Source organism: Lithobates pipiens, unplaced genomic scaffold (assembly GCF_037356315.1).
Source record: "Lithobates pipiens isolate NorthernLeopardFrog02 unplaced genomic scaffold, aLitPip1_a1.2 Scaffold_23, whole genome shotgun sequence".
Lineage (NCBI taxonomy): Eukaryota > Metazoa > Chordata > Amphibia > Anura > Ranidae > Lithobates > Lithobates pipiens.
In genome coordinates, this window is record NW_027507785.1 from 20502245 (window position 1) to 20524350 (window position 22106).

The window sequence follows — 22106 nt, forward strand, 5'->3', positions numbered from 1 at the left end:
ACAGTCCCAGAGGATGCTGGGAAGAGGCCCTTCTCCTCATCACTATGGAGACAAGGTGCTTTGGGGTGGGGGGGCCACACGGCCCCCCTTCCCTAAGGCACCCCCCCATGTTGAGGGCACGCAGCCTGGTACGGCTCAGGAGGGGGGCCGCACGCTCGTCCCCCCCTTTCCTGGCCGGCTGGGTACCGTGATCAGACAAGGGTCTGATGTGGACCTGGGGGGGACCCCCACGCTGATTTTTTTCAGCGTTGGGGTTCCCCTTTAAGTCCATACCAGGTGGCGGGGCCAGCGACGCATCCTTCGCGGGCCCCGCCTACCTGGAGACGTGCTCAAAATGAGCGGACTTTCCTCCGCGTGTGTGGGCGAGTCCGTTCATTTCAAAAGTACGCCGTATTAGTCCGCTGAAAAAGTGCTGTGTGTCGGCGGGAAGTCCGGCGGACTTAGTCCGCTACGTGTGTACGTGGCATTAGATGAAAAGTGCAGCAATCCCCGACCATTGGATGGATGAATCAGGTAGGCGCCCATGTCACATCCGTTTATATTTGTATAGCCTGCCAATCTTTTCAGGCAGGTGTGGATGGTCAGGACATATCGGGAGTCTCCTGGCTGTCATTCAGCCTTTGCAGTCATTGATGGATGGTAGAGGCCAGAAGTCTGTATAGCCTGTGTCCTCTCACTGTAGAAGAATGCTTCGGAGGGGCATTAATATGATCAGTGGCCACAGGGAAGGGGGACATAGTGGCCATCAGTCTTATGAAACAGAAATCAGGGTGATTAACCCAGGGAAATATTCTTTGGCTGCTTCAATAATTGAACAGTTGAATATTTACTTAAAATTGCAAAGTAGGAGATCTCATTCATAAAAGTGCTTTTACATTTCTTCCCAGAGTTTGGCTTTGACCATAACTAACGTGAGTCAATAGCAATCTATAGATAAAAGCAACTTTTTCAGCATTCTATTACTAGCACATTTTGAGAAAATTACCTTAGAACGAAGTCCTACAGTGCTGTGATGTCACCGCCTTGATGGCTGACATCTTCCACCGGCTTTCCTTCCAGGCTTGCTGCCTCCGGCTACATGAGTGGCCGGGAGCGCGATGACTTCACACTTGCGCATGCACACGGGAGCCACCATTTCCAGCACGGGCTCTGAAGGTCCAGCACTGGTCTGATGATGCCATTGGCTGCATGCACTCTGAATATTTCCTAAACTGTGCAAGATTAAGAGATAATCACAGTACCTACAGGTAAGCCTTAATATATGCGTACTTGTAGGTACAAGTGGTTTAACAGAGTTTACTGCCATTTTAACAGGTACAAATAAACATTACACTATACTTTACTACTTCAATATAACATATCTTACTCAAGGACATTTATGAGGTCAGGTTCTGATGTTGGATGAGAAGACTGGCTCAAAATGGGTGTTCTAATTTTTCCCAAAGGTGATCAGTAGGGTTGAGGGGTTGAGGTCAGGGCTCAGTGCAGGACACTTGAGTTCCTCCACACCAAACTGGTCACACCATGCCTATATGGTGATGGCTTTGTACACAGGGGCTCAGTCATGCTGGAACAGAAAACAGCATTCCGTAAACTGCTACTGCAAAAAGATGTCTAAAATGTCTTTGTATTCTGTGGCATTAGCTATGAAAATATGGAACTCAATCATTTGGAGGGGGGCCCACATAATTTGCCATTATAGCATTTCTATTGATATTGATCAAGGTTCAAATCATTATCATATTCAAAATAATGAAACTTTTCTGAAGAAAAAATAAACCATGATAATTTAAAATTGCATAATAATAATAATAATAATGAAATTATTATAATTTTTAGTATTCATAACAATTCTCCTTGTAAAAACGCAAGAGAATTCGGAAAACATAATTAAGAAAAGCAACATTCCCTTGTGACTCCCAGTTCTCTGAAATGAAGAAGCCGTGTATTATATATGGTATATGGAGAGCTGCCCATGACTAGCAGATCTCTGCCTTGCTCCGTACACTGAGAAAAGAAAGGGTGAGATTGCGCTATGGAATGATAGTGGAGTGATACTAGGATAATGATAGGTAAGAGCTGCCTCTACTTGATACGCCCCCCCCCCCCCCCCCCCCACAGTCAGATGAGGCCTATTGAAGTGTGAAAAGAAAATTGGGTAGAATTGGCGCTATACCTTTTAAATCAACTATAAATTTCAACTCACAAAGTCCTATAATCATTGGTGCTGTGAAATTGCTGCTGTGTGAAATATTTAAAAGTTATTAAATTATTAATATATACATGCCCTTTAGCAAGGGCTCCCTGCTAATATAAATTTCAAGTGCACCTTGTGTAAAAAAAATAAAAAAATAAAATGTATATAAAAAAATAATATATATATATATATATATATATATATATATATATATATATATATATATATATATGCGTATGTGAATTCCTAAATGTTATAAACCATTAATCAACATTTATAACCCGTGCCAGTGATTGTGCCGAAAACCAAATGAAAGAATAAAAATAAAAAATTTTTTTTTGTAAACACCACCTCTGACAGTAGGAAATGAGATGCCGCTCTGTGCAATATCCTTGCACAAAGCAGGTAAGTATAACATGTCTATTATTTTAATAAGAAAAGAAAAAAAAAACGTAATAGCTAAATTTACTATATCCTACTTTTCTCAACTTAACGTTTTCTGATGATTTTTTTTCTTCATTTTTTTAAACCATAATATTTAAAAGTTTTTATTATTTTTATTAATTTTTTTATTTTTTTATTTTTTTTTAGTGAGGCATTAAACATTATTTAATTTAATTTGTAAATAAATCCTCCATGCTTTGTACCAAATAATATTATAATAATGTAATAAAAAAAATTACATTTCAAGGCAGATCACCAATTCTGTACTTATTTATTTTTTTTTTTAAAGATTGGCATGAAAATCTGAAGCTGTTTTGCTTGAAGCCTCAGCAAAACTTGCTTCCCTTCCAACATGTTTTATGTTCAGATGAGGCATATTATAGCAAATGGTATATAGGCAAAGAACAAATAAAGAATTAATAAGCAAGAAATGATTGGTTAAACTGAGAAGTGCTTTTTCTTACCACTACTTTTTCAAAATTACAAATTAAATATTTAACACGCTAGATGAATGGTTTGGTCCTGTAAAACACTTTTTTTTTATAAAACACCTATTTTTTATAGTTGTCTACACATCAAAGCAAAATGAGGGATAACGGAGGGTAAGTTGCTCATTTCATCTCAGCCCTTGTACACACGGTCGGACATTCTGACAACAAAATCCGTCGGATTTTGTCCGACAGATTTTGTCCGAAACTTGTGTTGCATACACACGGTCAGACAAAGTTGTCAGACAATCCGATCGTTGATGACGTTATTTCGTTACGACGGGACTACGTTCAGGCTAGTAGCCAATGGCTTTGGTCTAGGAATTTGATCTGAGCATGCGTGGCACTTTGTCCGATCCGAATTCTCTACACATGATCGGTCAAAGTCCGATCGGATCATGTTGTCGGAAAATTTTATAGCCCAGCTCTAAAACTTTGTCGGTCAGATATTCCGACGGAAACAGTCCGATGGAGCCCACACATGGTCGGATTATCCGACAACATGGTCCGATCGGTCATCTTCCGTTGGAATGTCTGACCGTGTGTACAAGGGCTCAGAATCGGAGAGCAAGGGACAGTATACTGGCCCAATCACAGGCTGGAGGTGAATAAGGTTTAATCATTACTTGCAAAAAAGTGGGCTGTGCTGTCTAGAAAGCAGTAAAAAAAACAAAAAAAACAAAAAACGGGCTTAATGAGCATCTCAATCTTGAAAGACACGATTGAAATTTAAGTATAGGTGATGTTTGTTTCTGTCCAGCCAGTCCCGATTTTTACAGCTTGCTAGGCAGCACCCCACTTTTCTTTACCGCAACTAAGCAATACAGCTTTGACACTTTCAGAATCACTGCCTCTTATTGGATGATGGCTCAGCATATTGAAAAAACAAGATTTAACATCCATAATCCTTATAGGGAACAATTAAGTTGATTGCCAAGACAAACAAAAAAATAAACAAAATGGCACCACCCCAATTTATAATTAGCTTTTATAGTAAGGTACACATGGAAGAACTTTTTTTTTTCACTAGCTGATAGGCAGGCCTGGACTGGCCATAGGGCTCACAGGGCATTGGCCTGGTGGGCCTGGGTTGCCAGGCTGAATGTCCCAGGGTCGAGACCAGGGCTAATGCAGGGTGATGTGCTGTGATGGTATGCTATGGGTGCTGAGCGGTGAGGCCGGAGGTGCTGGAGAGGTGAGTGGCTGGGCAGTGAAACTGTGAGGCTGGATTGGACCAGGAGGAGAGGGGGCATCACAGCGGGTGTTCGGTGAACATCTTGACTGTGACTGTCAGTGGTGGAGGAGAGTGTGGATCGTGGATGATGGAGAAGATATCCCCATTGGAGAAGATGAGATCGCAGCTTGAGGAGAGGAGATTGTGGCTGGAGGAGAGGAGATCATGGCTGGAGGAGAGGGGATCAGGGCTGGAGGAGAGGAGATCATGGCTAGAGTAGAGGGGAGATTTAGGCTGCAGGAGAGTGAGTGGGCATTGCAGTGGGAGCCTTGTGGACATCTCTCCTTTGCATTGACATAAAGAAGGTGGGGGAGAAAGCAGCACCTCCAGAGGTAAGCGCAGCAAGAGTTGGAGGGATGCAGCAGACAGCTGTCACCTTCACCGATGCAGAAGCTGCACTGAAGGAAACCAACAAACTTAATTGAAGTGCACTGATAGGCAGAATTGATGGGCACTGAGAGGCACTGATAGGCAGCACTGATGGGCACTGATGGGGCTGCACTGATAATCAGAGCAAGGGGGCATGGTTCCTGTAGCTCTGGGGCTGCTCAGCCTAAAATGCCCAGGTCTATTTTTTGTCCCAGTAAGGGCCTGCTGGTAGGGAATTTGATCAAATTAGCTCTATATATGAGGGATGCAGCAGACAGACAGTTAGTGTTAGGTACCACAGATATTGGGGTGCCTTGACGGGGCTCTGTGGCTTACGCATGCATTTGCAAATGCGTGCAGACTAAACCCCTGTTTTTAACGCATACTGTTAGACAGGTTACTTGGTGATCTGTGGGCTGGTGGTAAGAAAAGCTTGGTTTTAACTCGGTTTATCCTTGGGTTTGTTTGTATCTCTTGCTAGCCTCCCAAGGTTCTTACTGATAGCCCGCTATAGGTGTGAGCGGGTGGCGTCTTTTTGCGTCACTTTAGTGTTTTTTGGTCAGGCATCTCACTGACACCTGTGTTGCCATTGTGCTGGGTGTTCAGTGTGCTCCTGTACCTTTAAGAAGGGGTGGCTCCCCTTCAGTCCACCTACTCTCACCTAGCCATCAGAATGCATGTGCCTCCACTGTGGGGACACTTACAAGTTAGTGTTAGGTTCCACAGATATTGGGGTGCCTTGACGGGGCTCTGTGGCTTATGCATGCATTTGCAAATGTGTGCAGACTAAACCCCTGTTTTTAACGCATACTATTAGACAGGTTACTTGGTGGTCTGTGGGCTGGTGGTAAGGAAAGCTTGGTTTTTCCTCGGTTTATCCTTGGGTTTGTTTGTATCTGTGTCTAGAGGCAACAGTGCTGGTCGTGGACACAATACATCCTCATCAGCACGCTTGTCCTTATTTTCGGCAGCTGGACGCGTTGATCCGCAACATGTCAAAGACTTTGTAGAGTGGATGACCAAGCCATCCTTATCCTCCTCATCTTCTCTCACCCAGGCTCAGGGAACTGGCAAAGCAGCTGCCAACGTGGCCTCTTCCCTCAGCTCAATGGCATCAGTCACTCCTTCCCTAGCCCCACCATGTCCTCCATGAGGAGTCCCCCGATCTGTTTGAGCACAGTGTTGGGTACATGCTCCATGAGGATGCCCAGCGTTTTGAAGGCTCTGATGATGATACCCAGCTAGAGGAAAGCAGTAACATGAGCCCAGAGAGAGGGGATGCCCAACAAGGACAGCAATCTGGCAGTCATGTTCCCCCAGCTGCAGCTAACTGCCAGGTTTGCTCCAGTGATGAGGAGGGAGGGGATGATGAGGTCACTGACTTTACATGGGTGCCTGATAGGTGAGAGGAGGAGGATGAGGCACATCTCCAATGAGGCAGGATGCCCCCCAGGGGCCAGCTTAAGGGAATCACACCGACTGCATCACATCGCAGAGCTCCGCATGTGTAGGGTGCTGCCTCTGCGTGTTATTCCAAAAGTTCCTTGATGTGGGCTTTTTTGAGACAAGGGCATCAGATCGCACCGCTGCTATTTGCAACATATGTCTCAAGCATATCTCACGTGGCCAAAACATCAGCTGCTTGGGCACCACATGCTTGACCAGACATATGTCGACCTGCCATGCAGTTCATTGGTAAGCATACCTAAAAGACCCACACCAAAGAACAAAGCGGACCTCTCCTTGCTCCTCATCAGCTGGGATCTCCAACCCCACTAGACCTTCAGTCCTCTCTGAAACCTGCACTGAGAGGAATGAAGGTGTAGAATTAGGTGTGTCACAGCCAAGTACTTGCGGGCAATCTGCTATCGGTACACCGACGTCTGATTGTACCAGGCAAATTTCCCTGCCCCAGTTGCTGCACCGTCGAAAGAAGTTCACTCCCAGCCATCCACATGCCCAGCGGTTGAATGCTAGCTTGGCTAAATTGCTAGCACTTCAACTGCTGCCTTTTCAGTTGGTAGACCCTGCCCCCATCTGGGAAGGATGCAGGACAAGGTGCAGCAGTGTTGGAGGTTGTTCCACCACCATGCCTGCAAAATGCTACTACAATTCTGACACACCTCTCTCCTCTACCCCTTCCTCTTATTCTTCCTCAATGGCCTCTTCCTGTGCTTTGTCCTCGGAACCAGCGGTGCTCCGTAGGCATTCAAGGGGCTACGCAAGTAGTCAGTAAAAAAGATGCCATGCGGTGCTTGCACTGGTGTGCTTGGGGGACAGGAGCCACACTGGGGCAGATATTCTGTCAGCTCTGCAGGGACAAGCTGAGAGGTGGTTGACGCCATGGCAGCTTAAGCCAGGAATGGTGGTTTGCGACAATGGCAGCAACCTCCTCTCCGCCTTCTGACAGGGACAACTGACCCATGTGCCCTGTGTGGCTCACATCTAGGCATGAGCCAAGCACCCCCCGGTTCGGTTCGCACCAGAACCTGCGAACGGACTGAAAATTTGCGTGAACTTTAAACTAATTTTTTTGTTCTGCAAATGTCTATGATGTATCCTCTGCAGCATCCTAATTCTTACCGTGCAGTATTCTAATCCTCTTGTACTCTTTGCTTATTTTGTTGTAAAATCATATGTTCATTTGAACACTGTATTTCAATTATTTCTAGCCCTCTCCTATAAATCTAAATGATCTTGAAGTTTGTAAATTTACTTCTCCAGGGAATGTCTTATTTATTTACTGTATGTACTGTATGTACAGTGGGGAAAATAACTATTTGATCTCCAGCAGATTTTGTACGTTGCCCACTTACAACGAAATGAAGAGTCTCTCATTTTTATTATAGGTGTAATTTAAATTATAGAGACAGAATATCAACCAAACATTAAGAAAAAACACAAAAATGCTATAAATTATGTTGCAGTTCATTGAGTAAAATAAGTATTTGATTCCCAAGCAAAACGTGACTTACCGGTAGTACTTGGTGGAGAAACCCTTGTTGGCAAGCACAGAGGTCAGACTTTTCTTGTAGTTGGTGACCAGGTTTGCACACATCTCCAGAGGGATTTGGGTCCACTCTTCTTTACAGATCTTCTCTAAATCCTTAAGATTTCTTGGCAACTCCAAGTTTCAGCTCTTTCTAATGCCCCGTACACACGAGCGGACTTTTCGACATCCAAACTCCGACGGACTGAGTCCGGCGGACTATCCGATCGTGTGTGGGCTGCAATGGACTTTAGCGAAGCTAAAGTCTGACGGAATTTAGAAATGAAGCATGCTTTAAATTTTCCCGACGGAACTCCGCCGGACCCGGTCCCCTTTGAAAAATCCGCTCGTGTGTGTGCTACTCCGACGGACTAAAACCGACGCTAGGGCAGCTATTGGCTACTGTCTATGAACTTCCTACGTCGAATCCAGTCGTACGTCATCACGTTCGACTCCGTCGGAGTTTGGTGTGATGGTGTGTGGTCAAGTCCGTTCGGTCGAAAAGTCCGCCAGAACTCCGTCGGAACTCCAGCGGAACTCCGGCAGAACTCCTTTGGAGGTCTGTCAGACTTAATTCCTCTCGTGTGTACGGGGCATAAGAATTTTCTATAGGATTAAGGTCTGGAGACTGACTAGGCCATTCCATGACCTTAATGTGCATCTTCTTGAGCCACTCCTTTGTTGCCTTGGCAGTATGTTTTGGGTCATTGTCATGCTGAAAGACTCATCCATGTTCTATCTTCAGTGTTCTGGCTGAGGAAAGAAGGTTCTCATCCAAGATTTTACAATAGATGGCCCTGTCCAATGTGCCCTCAAAGTGTCTCCTTTTGTAACTTTATAAGAAGATTCTATAATGTCCAATGTGTCTCTAAAAAGAGTATATAATGTCCAAGTGTCTTCTTTTGTAACTTTATTGTGGAAAATATCTTATTTACAGCGCCGCTGGGCGCTCAAGTGATCCACTAGAGCTCTTCTTCCCCGCTCCAAGAACTGCCGAGGGAGGGGCCGAGATGCCCGCTGACGTCAGCCCCACTCCAAGCACTGCAGAGTGAGGGGCTGCTGACATCGGCCGGGAGGAGAGGAGAAGATCTCCGGCGGGTCATGTGAGTGCCCAGCGGCATCGTAAATAATTTTTCTTTTCGGCAATAAAGTTACAAATGGAGACACTTGGACATTATATACTCTTTTTACAAAACAGATTATATATTTTTTCAAGGACTCACTAGGGCTTATTTTTGGGGTAGGGCTTATTTTCAGGGGAAACACAGTATGTGAATATCCCCACACATTTATTCCTTGACCTCTGGGACACATAGTCACTATGCCCTGTGAGTAGCACTGCTGTGTCAAAAACTTCACAGAGCCTGCCTTCTGACCCACAGAGGTGCTGAGAGGAGATGTTTCAGGAGGCCAGGTCAGCACAGGAATCGCTGCTTGCAGACAGCCAGGTACCATGGGATATGTAGTCCTTAGAAATGGAGGAGATGTTGCAAAGCATGCAGGGAATCCAGAAAGTTGTGGAAAGAGATGGCCAGCAGACAGGCAGAGTTCACATGAAATGCGATTTTTCAAGTAAGCTTACATTGGTTTGTCAAATATAACTATTGTTTTTATTGGTATTACAATGCTGGTGTTATAAAATGAAAGAGTATGTTGTGACCAAAGAACTACTTATTATTTAAAGTGTTATGCCGCATACACAAGAGCAGATTTTCTGTTGGAAAAATCTCGGATGATTTTTCCAACCGAATTCCGCTCAAGCTTGGCTTGCATACACACGGTCACACAAAAGTTCGCTGAACTTTCGACTGTCAAGAATGCACAACACTGCGACGAGCCGAGAAAATGAAGTTCAATGCTTCCGAGCATGCGTCAAATTGTTTCCGTGCATGTGTAGGAATTTTGCGTGTCGGAATTGCTACAGATGATCGGAATTTCTGATCAAAACCTTTTCCGACTGAAAAATTGAGAACCTGCTCTCAATCTTTTGCTGGCGGGAATTGGGCCAGCAAAAGTCCGATGGAGCATACACGTGGTCGCATTTTCCGACCATAAGCTCTTATCGGTCTTTTGCTGGCCGAATTTTCGATCATGTGTACGGGGCATTACTAAACCCAGGACTCTGCATTCTTATATCTGGTCTCCCCCAGTACACAGAACATGGAAATGCAAATATTTTAGTAAATACAAACTGCTAAATACATTTTCTCATCAGCAGTTAGAGCAGTTTTCTGGCTTTTATCAGTGTCTGGTTAAAGCTTGTAGGAGGCGTTTTCATTCTCCTCTGTCTGATCTATGAGGCTGCAGAACCTCTGACCCTCTGTCTGGACAGAGCTGATTGGCCCTGTACCAATCACATGCACTCGCCAAAGGAAAAAAAACCTCTCTAGCAATACACACCAAACTGAGCATGTACAGAGTGACTCCAAAGGCTCTGTCTTATCAGGAGATGGATTGGGGACTGTGGAAGAAAAGGAGGATCAGAGAAGACAGGATCAAACCACCTTTTACACAATGCGGAGGATTAACCCCTTAGGTTCCACAGTGAGTATAACAAGCATGCTTTACTGCATATACACACTGATTTTACTGTTGTGGGTTTGGTAGCACTTTAAAGAATAAGAGAAGGTAGTAGGCAGAATAGTAGATGGGGGATCTATGTAGTGGAATGCAGTCTTGGTATATCTACTTGTCAAGCCATGTAGATGCATTTGCATAAGTTGAACAGGCACACCTCTCAACTTGACTTTTTTTTTTCACGCTGGTTCACTTCTATGTTTTTTTTTTAAGGCTATTTGCACACAGGTCATGTTAGCATTAAGAAAAAAATAAGAATAAAAAAATGCCCTTCAGGTCTGGTATGGATTTTAAGGGGAACCCTGCACCAAAAAAAAAGGCATGGGGGTCCCCCTCAAAATCCATACCAGGCCCTTCAGGTCTGGCATGGATTTTAAGGGGAACCCTGCCCCCCCAAAAAAAGGCGTGGGGGTCCCCCTCAAGGCCCATACCAGATCCTTATCTGAGCACGCAACCTGGCAGGCTGCAGAAAAGAGGGGGGGACGAGAGAGCGCCCCCCCTTCCCGAACCGTACCAGACCACATGCTCTCAACATTGGGAGGGTGCTTTGGGGTACAAGGGCCTCATCCACACAACCCTAGCCGGTGGTTGTGGGGGTCTGCGGGCGGGGGGCTTATTGGAATCTGGAAGCCCCTTTTAACAAGGGGACCCCCAGATCCCGGCCTCCCCCTGTGTGAAGTGGTAAGGGGGAACAAAAGTACCCCTACCATTTCACCAAAAAAGTGACAAAAGTGTTAAAAATGACAAGAGACAGTTTTTGACAAGTCCTTTATTAAAGTCTTCTTCTTTCCATCTTCTTCGGGTCTTCTTCCTTCCTTCATCCTTCGGTTTCTTCCTCCATCTTCTTCTTCCTCCATCTTCTTCTTTCTCCGATCCTCTGTTTCTTGCTCCAGTGTTCTCGTCCGGCATCTTCCTCCAGGGCGTCTTCTTCCCCGCTTCATTCTTGGGCCGCTCCGCATCAATGGAAGGCTCCCGTTGTGTGACGCTTCTCTTCTTCTGACAGTTCTTATATAACGGAGGGCCCGGTGACCAGGCCCCATCTGATGCACAGTTCCGTTATATAAGTGTCAGAAGAAGAGAAGTGTCACACAGCGGGAGCCTCCCATTACGCGGAGTGGCCCGAGAACGAAGCGAGGAAGAAGAGACGCTGTGGAGGAAGATGCCGGGCGAGAACACCGGAGCAAGAAGCAGAGGATCGGAGGAAGAAGAAGATGGAAGAAGAAGAAGGTGGAGGAAGAAACTGAAGGATGAAGAAAGGAAAAAGGAAGAAGACCCAAAGAAGATGGAAAGAAGAAGACTTTAATAAAGGAATTGTCAAAAACTGTCTCTGTGGCCCTAAAGCAAATCTTGGCTCCATGCTGTGCAGTGTGTGACATTAGATCCCCATCCCCTGCCTTCTGGAGTTTAGAAATGTTGAATAACTTATCTACTTTGAATGGTTGTAGAAGAGAGGGGGTGAAGATAAACAGGTAAAACATATGTAGGAGGATTTGATACATCTCTGTGAATCACCTGAGGCCAGTCACTTCACTGGGTATGTGTAAGGGTTTACAATCACCAAGGTAAAGGTACCTCTGGGACTTTCTATAGCAGTGGTTCTCCTGTGGAACTCCTGTCCTCAGGGCCCACTAACAGGCCAGGTTTGCAAGATAACTGAAATACATCACAGGTAATATCATTTGCTGCTCAGTGATTGCAGTATTCTAGTCTCCATCCTCCCAAGGTAATACATAAATCTGGCCTGTTGGTGGGTCCTGAGGACAGGCGGTTAGAACCACTGCTTTATAGTCCTGGGTCTCTCTATATTGCAACCAGTGACTGGCTTAAGTGGTCATTGTCTTAAGCCTAATGTACTGTGACTAGTGGTCTCACCATCTAATAATAAGACAGAAGGAGGGAGGCCACAGCCAATGACAATGGAATCAGAATCTGAATACTTTATAAATATAAAGAGAAATGATTGAATTAGACACAAGTTACAGAGCTTCTTGGGCTTCAGGGGTCCCCAGGCACTTTCTTGGACTCCAGAACTTGGAAGTACCTGCAGTTTGGGATGACTTGTAGTGTACTTTTTGTTTTTGGTCCATTAGTTCACTTTAATGTCACTGCATAAGGCACAAGGATGATGTAATGTAAAAATGTAGATACAAATGTGGATAGATTTTCCAAAGAAGCTGCATATCGCTGATAAGACAGATTGCTCCCTAGGTGTTTAATGCATTTTAAAAGAGTAAAAAAATAAATAAATAACAATGTAAAATACTGTACCCAATGTCCATTTCCAGGAATGGCATAACAGAGAAATCTGCAAATACAACAAGTAGAATCGGATTATGTGAATTTGGTATCATCACAAAGAACATTTTAGTGATGGATACAGTAAATCTTACCTCCGGTTTTGTTTTTCTGGCCTTCTCAGACCTTCACTACAACCATGCTCTTCTCTTCTCCACCCTTCTGGTCATATACACCCTCACATGGACTGCTAACATACTTTTAATAAGTTCTATTATACTTTCTGCACAGTTGCACACACCAATGTACTTTTTCTTAGGGAACCTGTCGGTAGTGGACATCTCCTTCTCTACAGTGACGGTTCCCAAGCTTCTGTCCTGCATTCTTCGAGGAGGAACCTCCATCTCCTTCCTTGGCTGTTTCCTGCAGATGTACTTCTTTGTGCTCCTGGGCACCAATGAATGTCTTCTCTTGTCAGCCATGGCATTTGATCGATATTTGGCTGTTTGTATCCCCTTACACTACGTACCATTGATGAATGATAGAGTTATGAACATGATGAATATCAGTTGTTGGATGGCATCATCTCTACATTCATTATTGCACACTTATATTCTGTCACAATTAAAATACTGTGAGAACCGACTAATCCACCACTTCTTCTGTGATGTGACATCGCTCCTCAAACTGTCCTGCTCCAGTACCACCCTAGCGGAGCTCCTAATATACACCGAAGGTTCTATGGTTATTACTATTCCGTTCCTTTTGATACTTATTTCCTATGTGAGCATTGCATTGTCTATAGTAAAAATAAAGACCAGTAGTAGCCGAAGCAAAGCCTTTTCCTCCTGTTCTTCTCATCTCATGGTCATATCTTTGTTCTATGGCACCATAATATTTATTTACATCCGCCCATCATCAGACTACTCCTCCCAGTATGATCGCATTGTTAGCATGGCTTACACCATCATTACTCCTATGTTAAATGCTTTTATTTACAGCCTAAGGAACCAAGATGTAAAACAGGCTATGAAGAAACTCATCATGCAAGGCTTTTCTCGTAGCTAAGCTGAAAAAAATGTCTGTTCATGTTCTCTGATACTGAGTAGAATTTGTATAACTTACACATTCCCCATTATCTCTAAACTAGTTTATTTTATAGAGAAGGATTTTGGAATTTAATAAAAATAATCACATTGTTTTTGCATCTCCAAAATTGACTTTCTAAACCTCCTCTGTAAAACTTTCCTGTCCATTCAAACATTAAAGTGGAACTTTACTCTCCCAATCAACATTGATTATTTGTAATCCTCATGCTGCTAGCATTAGTGAATAGATAGGAATCATCATCATATTTATTTTTTTTACTTTTTTTTTTTTACATTTCTTGTTACTTCTTGGTTTCTTGCCTAGGCATACATCCCAGGAGTCTTCAGGAGAGGAGAATAGGAGGAGGGATTTTCTCATCTAAGCACACACTCCTGTATGCATGCGTTTCGCTAAGGGCAGATAGATTCCAGGAAGTTAATGCTACATGAATCATTTGCCCTGACTCAAGATGGCCACGGCCAGAAATGCTGAGGGGGGAGGGGGGTTCAATGTGATTTCTCAGCAACATAAAACATAGAGACATGGATGGATTGGGTAAGGAGTTTGCTTTGAATATTAAAGATGAATTAAAGTGGTTGTACAACTAGCTACACAACTTTTACCTACAGGTAAAAGGCTTATCCTTTAGTTTTTTTTGGGTACTACCAATAAAGCTTTTGAAAATGAAAAAAAAAAGGCTTACCTGTAGGTACTGTAAATATCTCCTAAACCTACATGGTTTAGGAGATAGTTACCATATACGCACTGAAGAAAGGGCACGATCATTGTTTCTAAAGGGTCCGTGCCGCGAGCGGCGGCTTCAGCACGCATGTGTGGGAGTGACATCACGTGATTACGGACAGTCACAGAGCCGGAGTCCCCGGCCCTTGAAGGAAGAGGGGTGAAGATGGATGCTGCCACCAGCGGGGCCTTTGTTTGCAGGTAAATGCAACATAATGTGCTAGTATGCAATGCATACTAGCCTATTATGCTTTTACTTTGCAGAGGAAAAAAAGAGGAAGTAAAACCCACCAACTTTAAATAGTGTTTTTGCTTTGTGGTGCTCAGATGCTGTGAAGATCCGCTTTAAGCTTGACCACCTACATCTCAGATTTCCAGCTGGACCTTTAGCTCCAACCAATGCTCTTCTATCATGGATTGTTCTAGAATGGACGTCTCAGAGCTACTATCCAGATCAAAACATTTATATGACACTCAAATTATTACCTAGACCAAAACATCTCAACCAAAGTTCTCGAACCATAGTTGACAACACAATGAACATGTTGAACTAAAGCAAATTTCCCCATAAAGAGATGAAATGAATCAATGCACCTGAGTGGGAGGCTTTGTTCAGATTGGCACATTATAGCAGAGGAAAAGTCTTGATATGTTTTGCACAAACTCGCTTAATCATAAGACTAAAAAATTCCACACAGGGACCAAGGTTATTTTCCTCTATATGTTCTAGCAAAGAAAAGCAACTCATGGTTGTTTAAAATCAACAACCAATCAAATAAATTTGATCTCCAGTAAGCCTTTCTTCACTCATTTACTTATATTGTGAGAAATTGCCTCTCCTGAATAGTCACTTTTAGATAAAAAGTGCAGCGATGCCCGACCATTGGATAGATGAAGCAGGTAGGTGACCATGTCACATCCTTTTATATTTGCATAGCCTGCCAATCTTTTCAGTCAGGTGCGGATGGACAGGACATATCGGGAGTCTCCTGGCTGTCATTCAGCTTTTGCAGTCATTGATGGATGGTAGAGGCCAGAAGTCTGTATAGCCTGGGTCCTCCCATTGTAGAAGAATGCTTCGGAGGGGCATTTACATGATCAGTCGCCACAGGGAAGGGGGACATAGTGGCCATCAGTCTTATAAAACAGAAATCCGGGTGATTAAACCTAGAAAGGAGAATATGACAAGAGAAATATTCTTTGGCTGCTTCGGTAATTGAACAGTTCAGCTCCTTGCAGAGATGGAAAGGGCTGCAAGGGCTGGGACAGTGATAATAATGGGGGATTTTAACTACCCAGAAATTGACTGGAGTAATTGCTCTGCTGAGACAGTTAAAGGGCAAACAATTATAAACCTATTACAGGATCATTTTATGGCCCAGTTTATTGAGGTCCCAACTAGCAATGAAGATCTGTTGGACCTGGTAATCTCAAACCATGCAGAGCTTTGTCACGATCGTCCTGGCGTTCCGGTCGCACACGGGAGACTTACCCGCAGAAGCCTGTCGTTGAGAACCCGTCGTTCCCCTTTGACGCGCGCTAAAGCAAACGGACGCACTCGCATCGGCACGAACGAGCGCACGCGTGCACATGGGGTCACGAACGGGCGCACGGCCACCCGCGGGGGCACGCTGACTCGTCGTGCGACCGTTTTGGCGCCCTAAAGGCTTCTTAAGGTCCTTGCTCCATTCCCTTCTTGCTGTCCAGTCTACAGCGTGTTCGGAGATCCTGCTATTCAGTACCTGTACCTGTTACCTTGGTTCCTGTTACCCGGGTAGTTCTTGACCTTGATCCGTTGCTGCCTGCCTACGACTTCTTGCTTGTCTGACCACGTCTCTGGCTCATCCTCTTGTACTGCGTTGACCGCTTCCTGCTGACCCGGCCTGCACCCGACTCCGCTGCTCCTGCCTACCCGTTTGGATTTCCTGTGACTGCTGTCTCCGCTGACGAACGTCTGCCTGCCAGTCTACCCACTTGTGCCTGCCTACACCAGCCGATTACCATCAGCCCTATCTACTCGCTGTCGGTGTTCTGCTGCTTATCCGGACCTGCCTCTATCTGACAGGCACTTGTGCCTTCTGAACTTTTGAATTCCTGTTACCACCTCCAGGGGTTCATTAGCCAGGGGTTAAGAGGGGCCGCTCCCTGCATTCCGGGCTCGTCTACTAGGTGCGTGACAGTACTGGACAGCCATGTACGAGCCTGCGCAGGGATCCTCCCCCATGGATGAGCTTTGCCGCCACCTGGCTGGCCTTACCCAGGCAGTAAAGAGTCTACAGGAAGGCTACGGCAGACTGGAAGAACAAGTCCAGGCGCTATCTGCTTCTTCGCCAGCTGCTCCGGGGGTCCATGCCCCACCATCAGTGGTGATGATGCCACCCGAACCCAGGGTCCCAACTCCGGAACGATTCACGGGAGACCGGCACAAGTTCAGAGCCTTCCGCAACTCCTGTGAGCTCTATTTCGCTCTGCAACCGAGGACCTTCTCCCTTGAGGCGACCAAGGTGGGGTTCGTCATTTCCCTTCTGACGAACGAACCTCAGGCCTGGGCACATCGTCTGCTGGAACGAAAGAATCCGTCCTTAGACACCATGAACACTTTCTTCCTGGCGATGTCTAGACTCTATGAGGATCCCCAACTCGCTGCGACCGCAGAAGTAGCCTTACACGCTCTGCAACAAGGTCGCAGGCCTGTGGAGGATTATGTGTCGGAGTGCCGACGTTGGAGCGCTGACACGGACTGGAAAAACGCGGCCCTGTGATATCAGTTCCGCATGGGTCTGTCCGAGCCTCTGAAGGATGAGTTGGCACGTGTGGGCATTCCCGAAACTCTGGAAGCTGATAGACATTTCAGTCCAAATTGATAGGCGCCTGAGAGAGCGCCGCCAAGAGCGTTCTACCGCAGCTACTCGCCCGGTCTGGATGTTACCACGGGTGCCTAGCTCCGCCCACCCAGCTCCTTCTGTTCCTGCCGCAGCCACACTGGATCCCCCGGAACCTATGCAGCTGGGGCTACTCCGTCCATCCCTGACTCCAGAGGAACGCCAACGTCTCCGGGTCAACAACCTCTGCCTGTACTGCGGAGAACCAGGGCACTTTGTTCGCACTTGCCCAGCTAAGATGCGTAAGTGCCTCCTTGTTCCACCTGTCCCCTCACCTGTGTTGTCTGATAACACCTCTCACCTGGCTGTTCCTGTTCTTTTGCAGCTTCCAGGAAGGACTATTCCAATCAACGCAGTTATTGATTCCGGGGCGTGCAGTGGCTTTGTAGACTCGTCCTTCGCCCTGAAGAACAGGATTCCCCTTAGACCGAGAGAGAAGGGGCTCTCGGTATACCTGGCCGATGGGTCTACTTTGGAATCAGGACCAGTGACTCAGGAGACTAGTCCCCTATCTGCTGTCATCGCCGGGACTCACCAAGAATTCCTATGCCTAGACGTCATCAAGTCTCCTCTGTTCCCCATCATTCTAGGTATGCCTTGGTTGAAAGCACACAACCCACGCATCGATTGGGCCACTGGAATTATTGAGTTTCCTTCGGTCTACTGTCTCCAGCATTGTTGTCCAACAGTTAACGGGGACTCTTCGGCCCTCCTCTGTTTGGAAGCAGACGATGAAACCCGACAAGCTATGCCCAAGGAATATCATGACTTTCTAGATGTTTTCAGTAAGAAGGGGGCCGAGACTCTACCACCTCATAGGCCATATGACTGCCCTATTGAACTACTCCCGGGGGCAGAGATCCCCTTCGGAAGAATCTTCCCTCTATCCGAGTCTGAACTGAGTACCCTGAGGTCCTACTTGGATGATAACCTTGAAAAGGGATTTATCCGACCCTCTACCTCCCCGGCTGGCGCTGGGATTTTCTTCGTGGAAAAGAAAGACCACTCCTTACGTCCATGTGTGGACTATCGGGCGTTGAACAAGATCACCATTAAAAATCGCTACCCCCTGCCATTAGTACCCGAACTTTTTCAGAGACTAGGTTCTGCTAAGTTGTTCTCCAAGCTGGATCTTCGGGGTGCCTACAACCTCGTCCGTATTAGGAGGGGTGACAAGTGGAAGACTGCCTTCCGTACCCGCTTTGGGCACTTTGAATACTTGGTGATGCCGTTCGGGTTGTGTAACGCCCCAGCCACATTTCAGCATTTTGTCAATGACATTTTTAGAGATTACCTCGATCTGTTTGTAATTATTTACCTTGATGACATCCTAATTTTTTCCCCCACTTTAGCCGACCACCGGGAACATGTCAAGAAGGTCCTGACTCGTCTCCGCCTCCACGGCTTGTACGCTAAACCCGAGAAATGTGTCTTCGAACGGCAGAGCATCCAGTTTCTCAGCCTGGTCATCTCTGTAAGAGGAATCGAGATGGATCCCCAGAAGATCTCCGCAATTCAGGACTGGCCTGTCCCCTCTGATAAGAAGGGAGTTCAGTGATTTGTGGGGTTTGCAAATTTTTACCGCAAGTTTATTAAGGGATTCTCTTCTGTTATCTCTCCCATTACCGGATTGACCAAGCAGGGTCAGAAGTTTCGTTGGACCCCCGAAGCACAAGAGGCCTTCAAGACCCTGAAGGATTTGTTTGTATCGGCCTCTGTCCTGAAACACCCCGATCCCGCTCTACCATATATCCTCGAAGTTGATGCTTCAGAAATAGCAGTCGGAGCGATACTTTCCCAGAGGCAGGGGCCCAAGTCCTTACTCCACCCGGTTGCCTTCTTTTCCCGCAAATTGTCGGAGGCAGAGAAGAACTACGATGTCGGAGATCGTGAGTTACTGGCAATTAAATCTGCACTCGAAGAGTGGCGCTATCTGCTGGAGGGAGCCATCCATCCGATCCTGGTCTATACTGACCACAAAAACTTGGAGTACCTTAAGACAGCAAAGAGACTGAAGCCCCGTCAGGCCAGGTGGGCACTCTTCTTCTCCAGGTTTTCATTTCACATCACATACCGTCCCTGATCCAAGAATACCAAGCCAGACGCTCTATCCCGCATGTACAGTCAACCGGAGAGCCTGCCACCTACTGATACCATCCTGTCTACGGGGAACTTTCTTCTGCTCCAGGGGGATGTGGTGTCCCAAGTTAAGCAGGCTTCCATAGGCACAACACCTCCATCCGGTATCCCGTTATCTTCCAGTAATGACCTTCTGTGGCATGAGGACAAGATTTTTGTTCCCCAGGAAGTTCGGACTCTGGTTCTGGCCTCCTGTCATGACCACCCATTGGCTGGCCACTTTGGGGTATTCAAGACTTTGGAATTGCTCCGACGCACATTCTGGTGGCCACGAATGAAGGACGACTGCAAGAGGTATGTGGAGGCTTGTGTCACCTGTATTCGGAGTAAGGGCAACAAGTCAAGAGCCTGGGGTCTGCTAAAACCGCTGCCTGTTCCTGATAGACCATGGAGGATGATCTCCATGGATTTCATCGTCGAACTCCCTCCTTCGGAGAACTATTCAACGATCTTCGTCATAGTCGATAGACTCACCAAAATGGCCCACTTCCTGCCCATGAAGGGCACCCCCTCAGCCACAGAGACAGCCAACATCTTCATTAAGGAGATTGTAAGACTCCATGGCATCCCCGCCAACACCACATCTGATAGGGGGGTGCAGTTCACCTCAAGATTCTGGAGAGCACTCTGCGGAGCTATGAAAATCGACCTTTGCCTGTCCTCTGCCTACCACCCGCAGACCAACGGCCAGACCGAGAGGACGAACCAGACACTGGAGCAGTACCTTCGTTGTTTCTCGTCCTTCTCCCAAGATGACTGGGTCTCTCTCCTACCTATGGCTGAGTTCGCCTACAACAACACAGTCCACTCTGCCACCAAGCAGTCCCCTTTTTATGCGAACTTTGGCTTCCATCCATTGTTCTTGTCTGGCAATCTCCCCGAGTGTTCGGTACCAGCGGTACAGGAGAGTCTTAACTTCTTTGAAGTAAATAACAAGCTTCTACAAGAAACCCTGACCAAGTCACAGGAGCACAACAAAGAAGTTTTCGACAGGAAGAGAAGGGGGGAGCTGGATCTCAAGGTTGGGGATCAGGTCTGGTTGTCCACCTTGAACCTTAGACTGTCTTGCCCCTCCAAGAAGTTGGGCCTGAAATTCGTGGGTCCCTTCCCGATCAAGAGGAAATTAAACAACGTGGCTTTTGAGCTCAAGCTTCCTGAATCCTTCCGGATCCATCCAGTCTTCCATGTGTCACTTCTCAAGCCCGTAGTCCCGGATCCTTTCACTGACAGAATTGCCAGTCCTCCAGAACCCGTGATGGTCAATGGGGAAATTGAATTCGAGATTGAATCCATACTGGACTGCAGGAAGAGACAGCACCAGATTCAATTTCTGGACAAGTGGAAGGGGTACGGACCTGAGGAGAACTCCTGGGAGCCAGAATCTAACATCCACGCCAAGAGACTCATCCGTTCCTTTAAGAATTCCCACCCGAGTAAGATGGCTCAGTTGGGCATCCGGAGGCTGCCCCTTGGGAGGGGGCAATGTCACGATCGTCCTGGCATTCCGGTCGCACACGGGAGACTTACCCGCAGAAGCCTGTCGTTGAGAACCCGTCGTTCCCCTTTGACGCGCGCTAAAGCGAATGGACGCACTCGCGTCGGCACGAACGAGCGCACGCGTGCACGTGGGGTCATGAACGGGCGCACGGCCACCCGCGGGGGCACGCTGACTCGTCGTGCGACCGTTTTGGCGCCCTAAAGGCTTCTTAAGGTCCTTGCTCCATTCCCTTCTTGCTGTCCAGTCTACAGCGTGTTCGGAGATCCTGCTATTCAGTACCTGTACCTGTTACCTTGGTTCCTGTTACCCGGCTAGTTCTTGACCTTGATCCGTTGCTGCCTGCCTACCACTTCTTGCTTGTCTGACCACGTCTCTGCCTCATCCTCTTGTACTGCGTTGACCGCTTCCTGCTGACCCGGCCTGCACCAGACTCCGCTGCTCCTGCCTACCCGTTTGGATTTCCTGTGACTGCTGTCTCCGCTGATGACCGTCTGCCTGCCAGTCTACCCACTTGTGCCTGCCTACACCAGCCGATTACTATCAGCCCTATCTACTCGCTGTCGGTGTTCTGCTGCTTATCCTGACCTGCCTCTATCTGCCAGGCACTTGTGCCCTCTGAACTTTTGTATTCCTGTTACCACCTCCAGGGGTTCATTAGCCAGGGGTTACGAGGGGCCGCTCCCTGCATTCCGGGCTCGTCTACTAGGTGCGTGACAAGCTTATTATTAATGTTCAGATAAAGGAACACCTGGGTAGCAGTGACCATAACATGATTTCATTTAATGTTAGCTGTAAGCAAGAAATACATACAGGAAGGATAAAAACACTTAATTTCAAAAGAGCAAATTTTCCAAGGATGAGGGCTGCTCTCCAGGACTGGGAGGGAATATTGTCATCGATAAACACAGAACAGAAATGGGAATTCTTCAAAAAGACAGTTTGGGACCTCGCTGCAAAGTATATTCCCATGGGCAATACGTTTAAAAGACTAAAAATAATACCTATGTGGCTCACGGTCAAAGTTAAAAAAGCTATAAACAATAAGAAAAGAGCTTTTAAAAAATATAAAAATGAACACTAGTGTCATTTAAATGTTACAAAGAATTTAACAGAACATGTAAAAAGGAAATCAAGGATGCAAAAATTCAAAACGAATGATAGAATGCAAAAAGATAGTAGGACAAAACCCCAAAAAATATTCAAATATATTAATAGTAAAAAGTT

The 22106-nt window shown here is 46.2% G+C and overlaps 1 protein-coding gene across 1 annotated transcript; it reads left to right on the plus strand.

Annotated features, from left to right (window-relative positions):
* The first annotated feature begins 1994 nt into the window (after positions 1-1994).
* Positions 1995-13620, plus strand: LOC143926879 (olfactory receptor 1L6-like). The gene is made up of 2 exons (XM_077450919.1): positions 1995-2072; positions 12584-13620. The coding sequence occupies exon 2, from the start codon at positions 12669-12671 to the stop codon at positions 13599-13601; it is 933 nt and encodes a 310-aa protein (XP_077307045.1). The 5' UTR covers positions 1995-2072; positions 12584-12668; the 3' UTR covers positions 13602-13620.
* The last annotated feature ends 8486 nt before the right edge of the window (positions 13621-22106 follow it).

Excerpts from the sequence above, each read along its gene's own strand:
- LOC143926879 (XM_077450919.1), top strand. The coding sequence starts at position 12,669 with ATGGATACAGTAAATCTTACCTCCGGTTTTGTTTTTCTGGCCTTCTCA.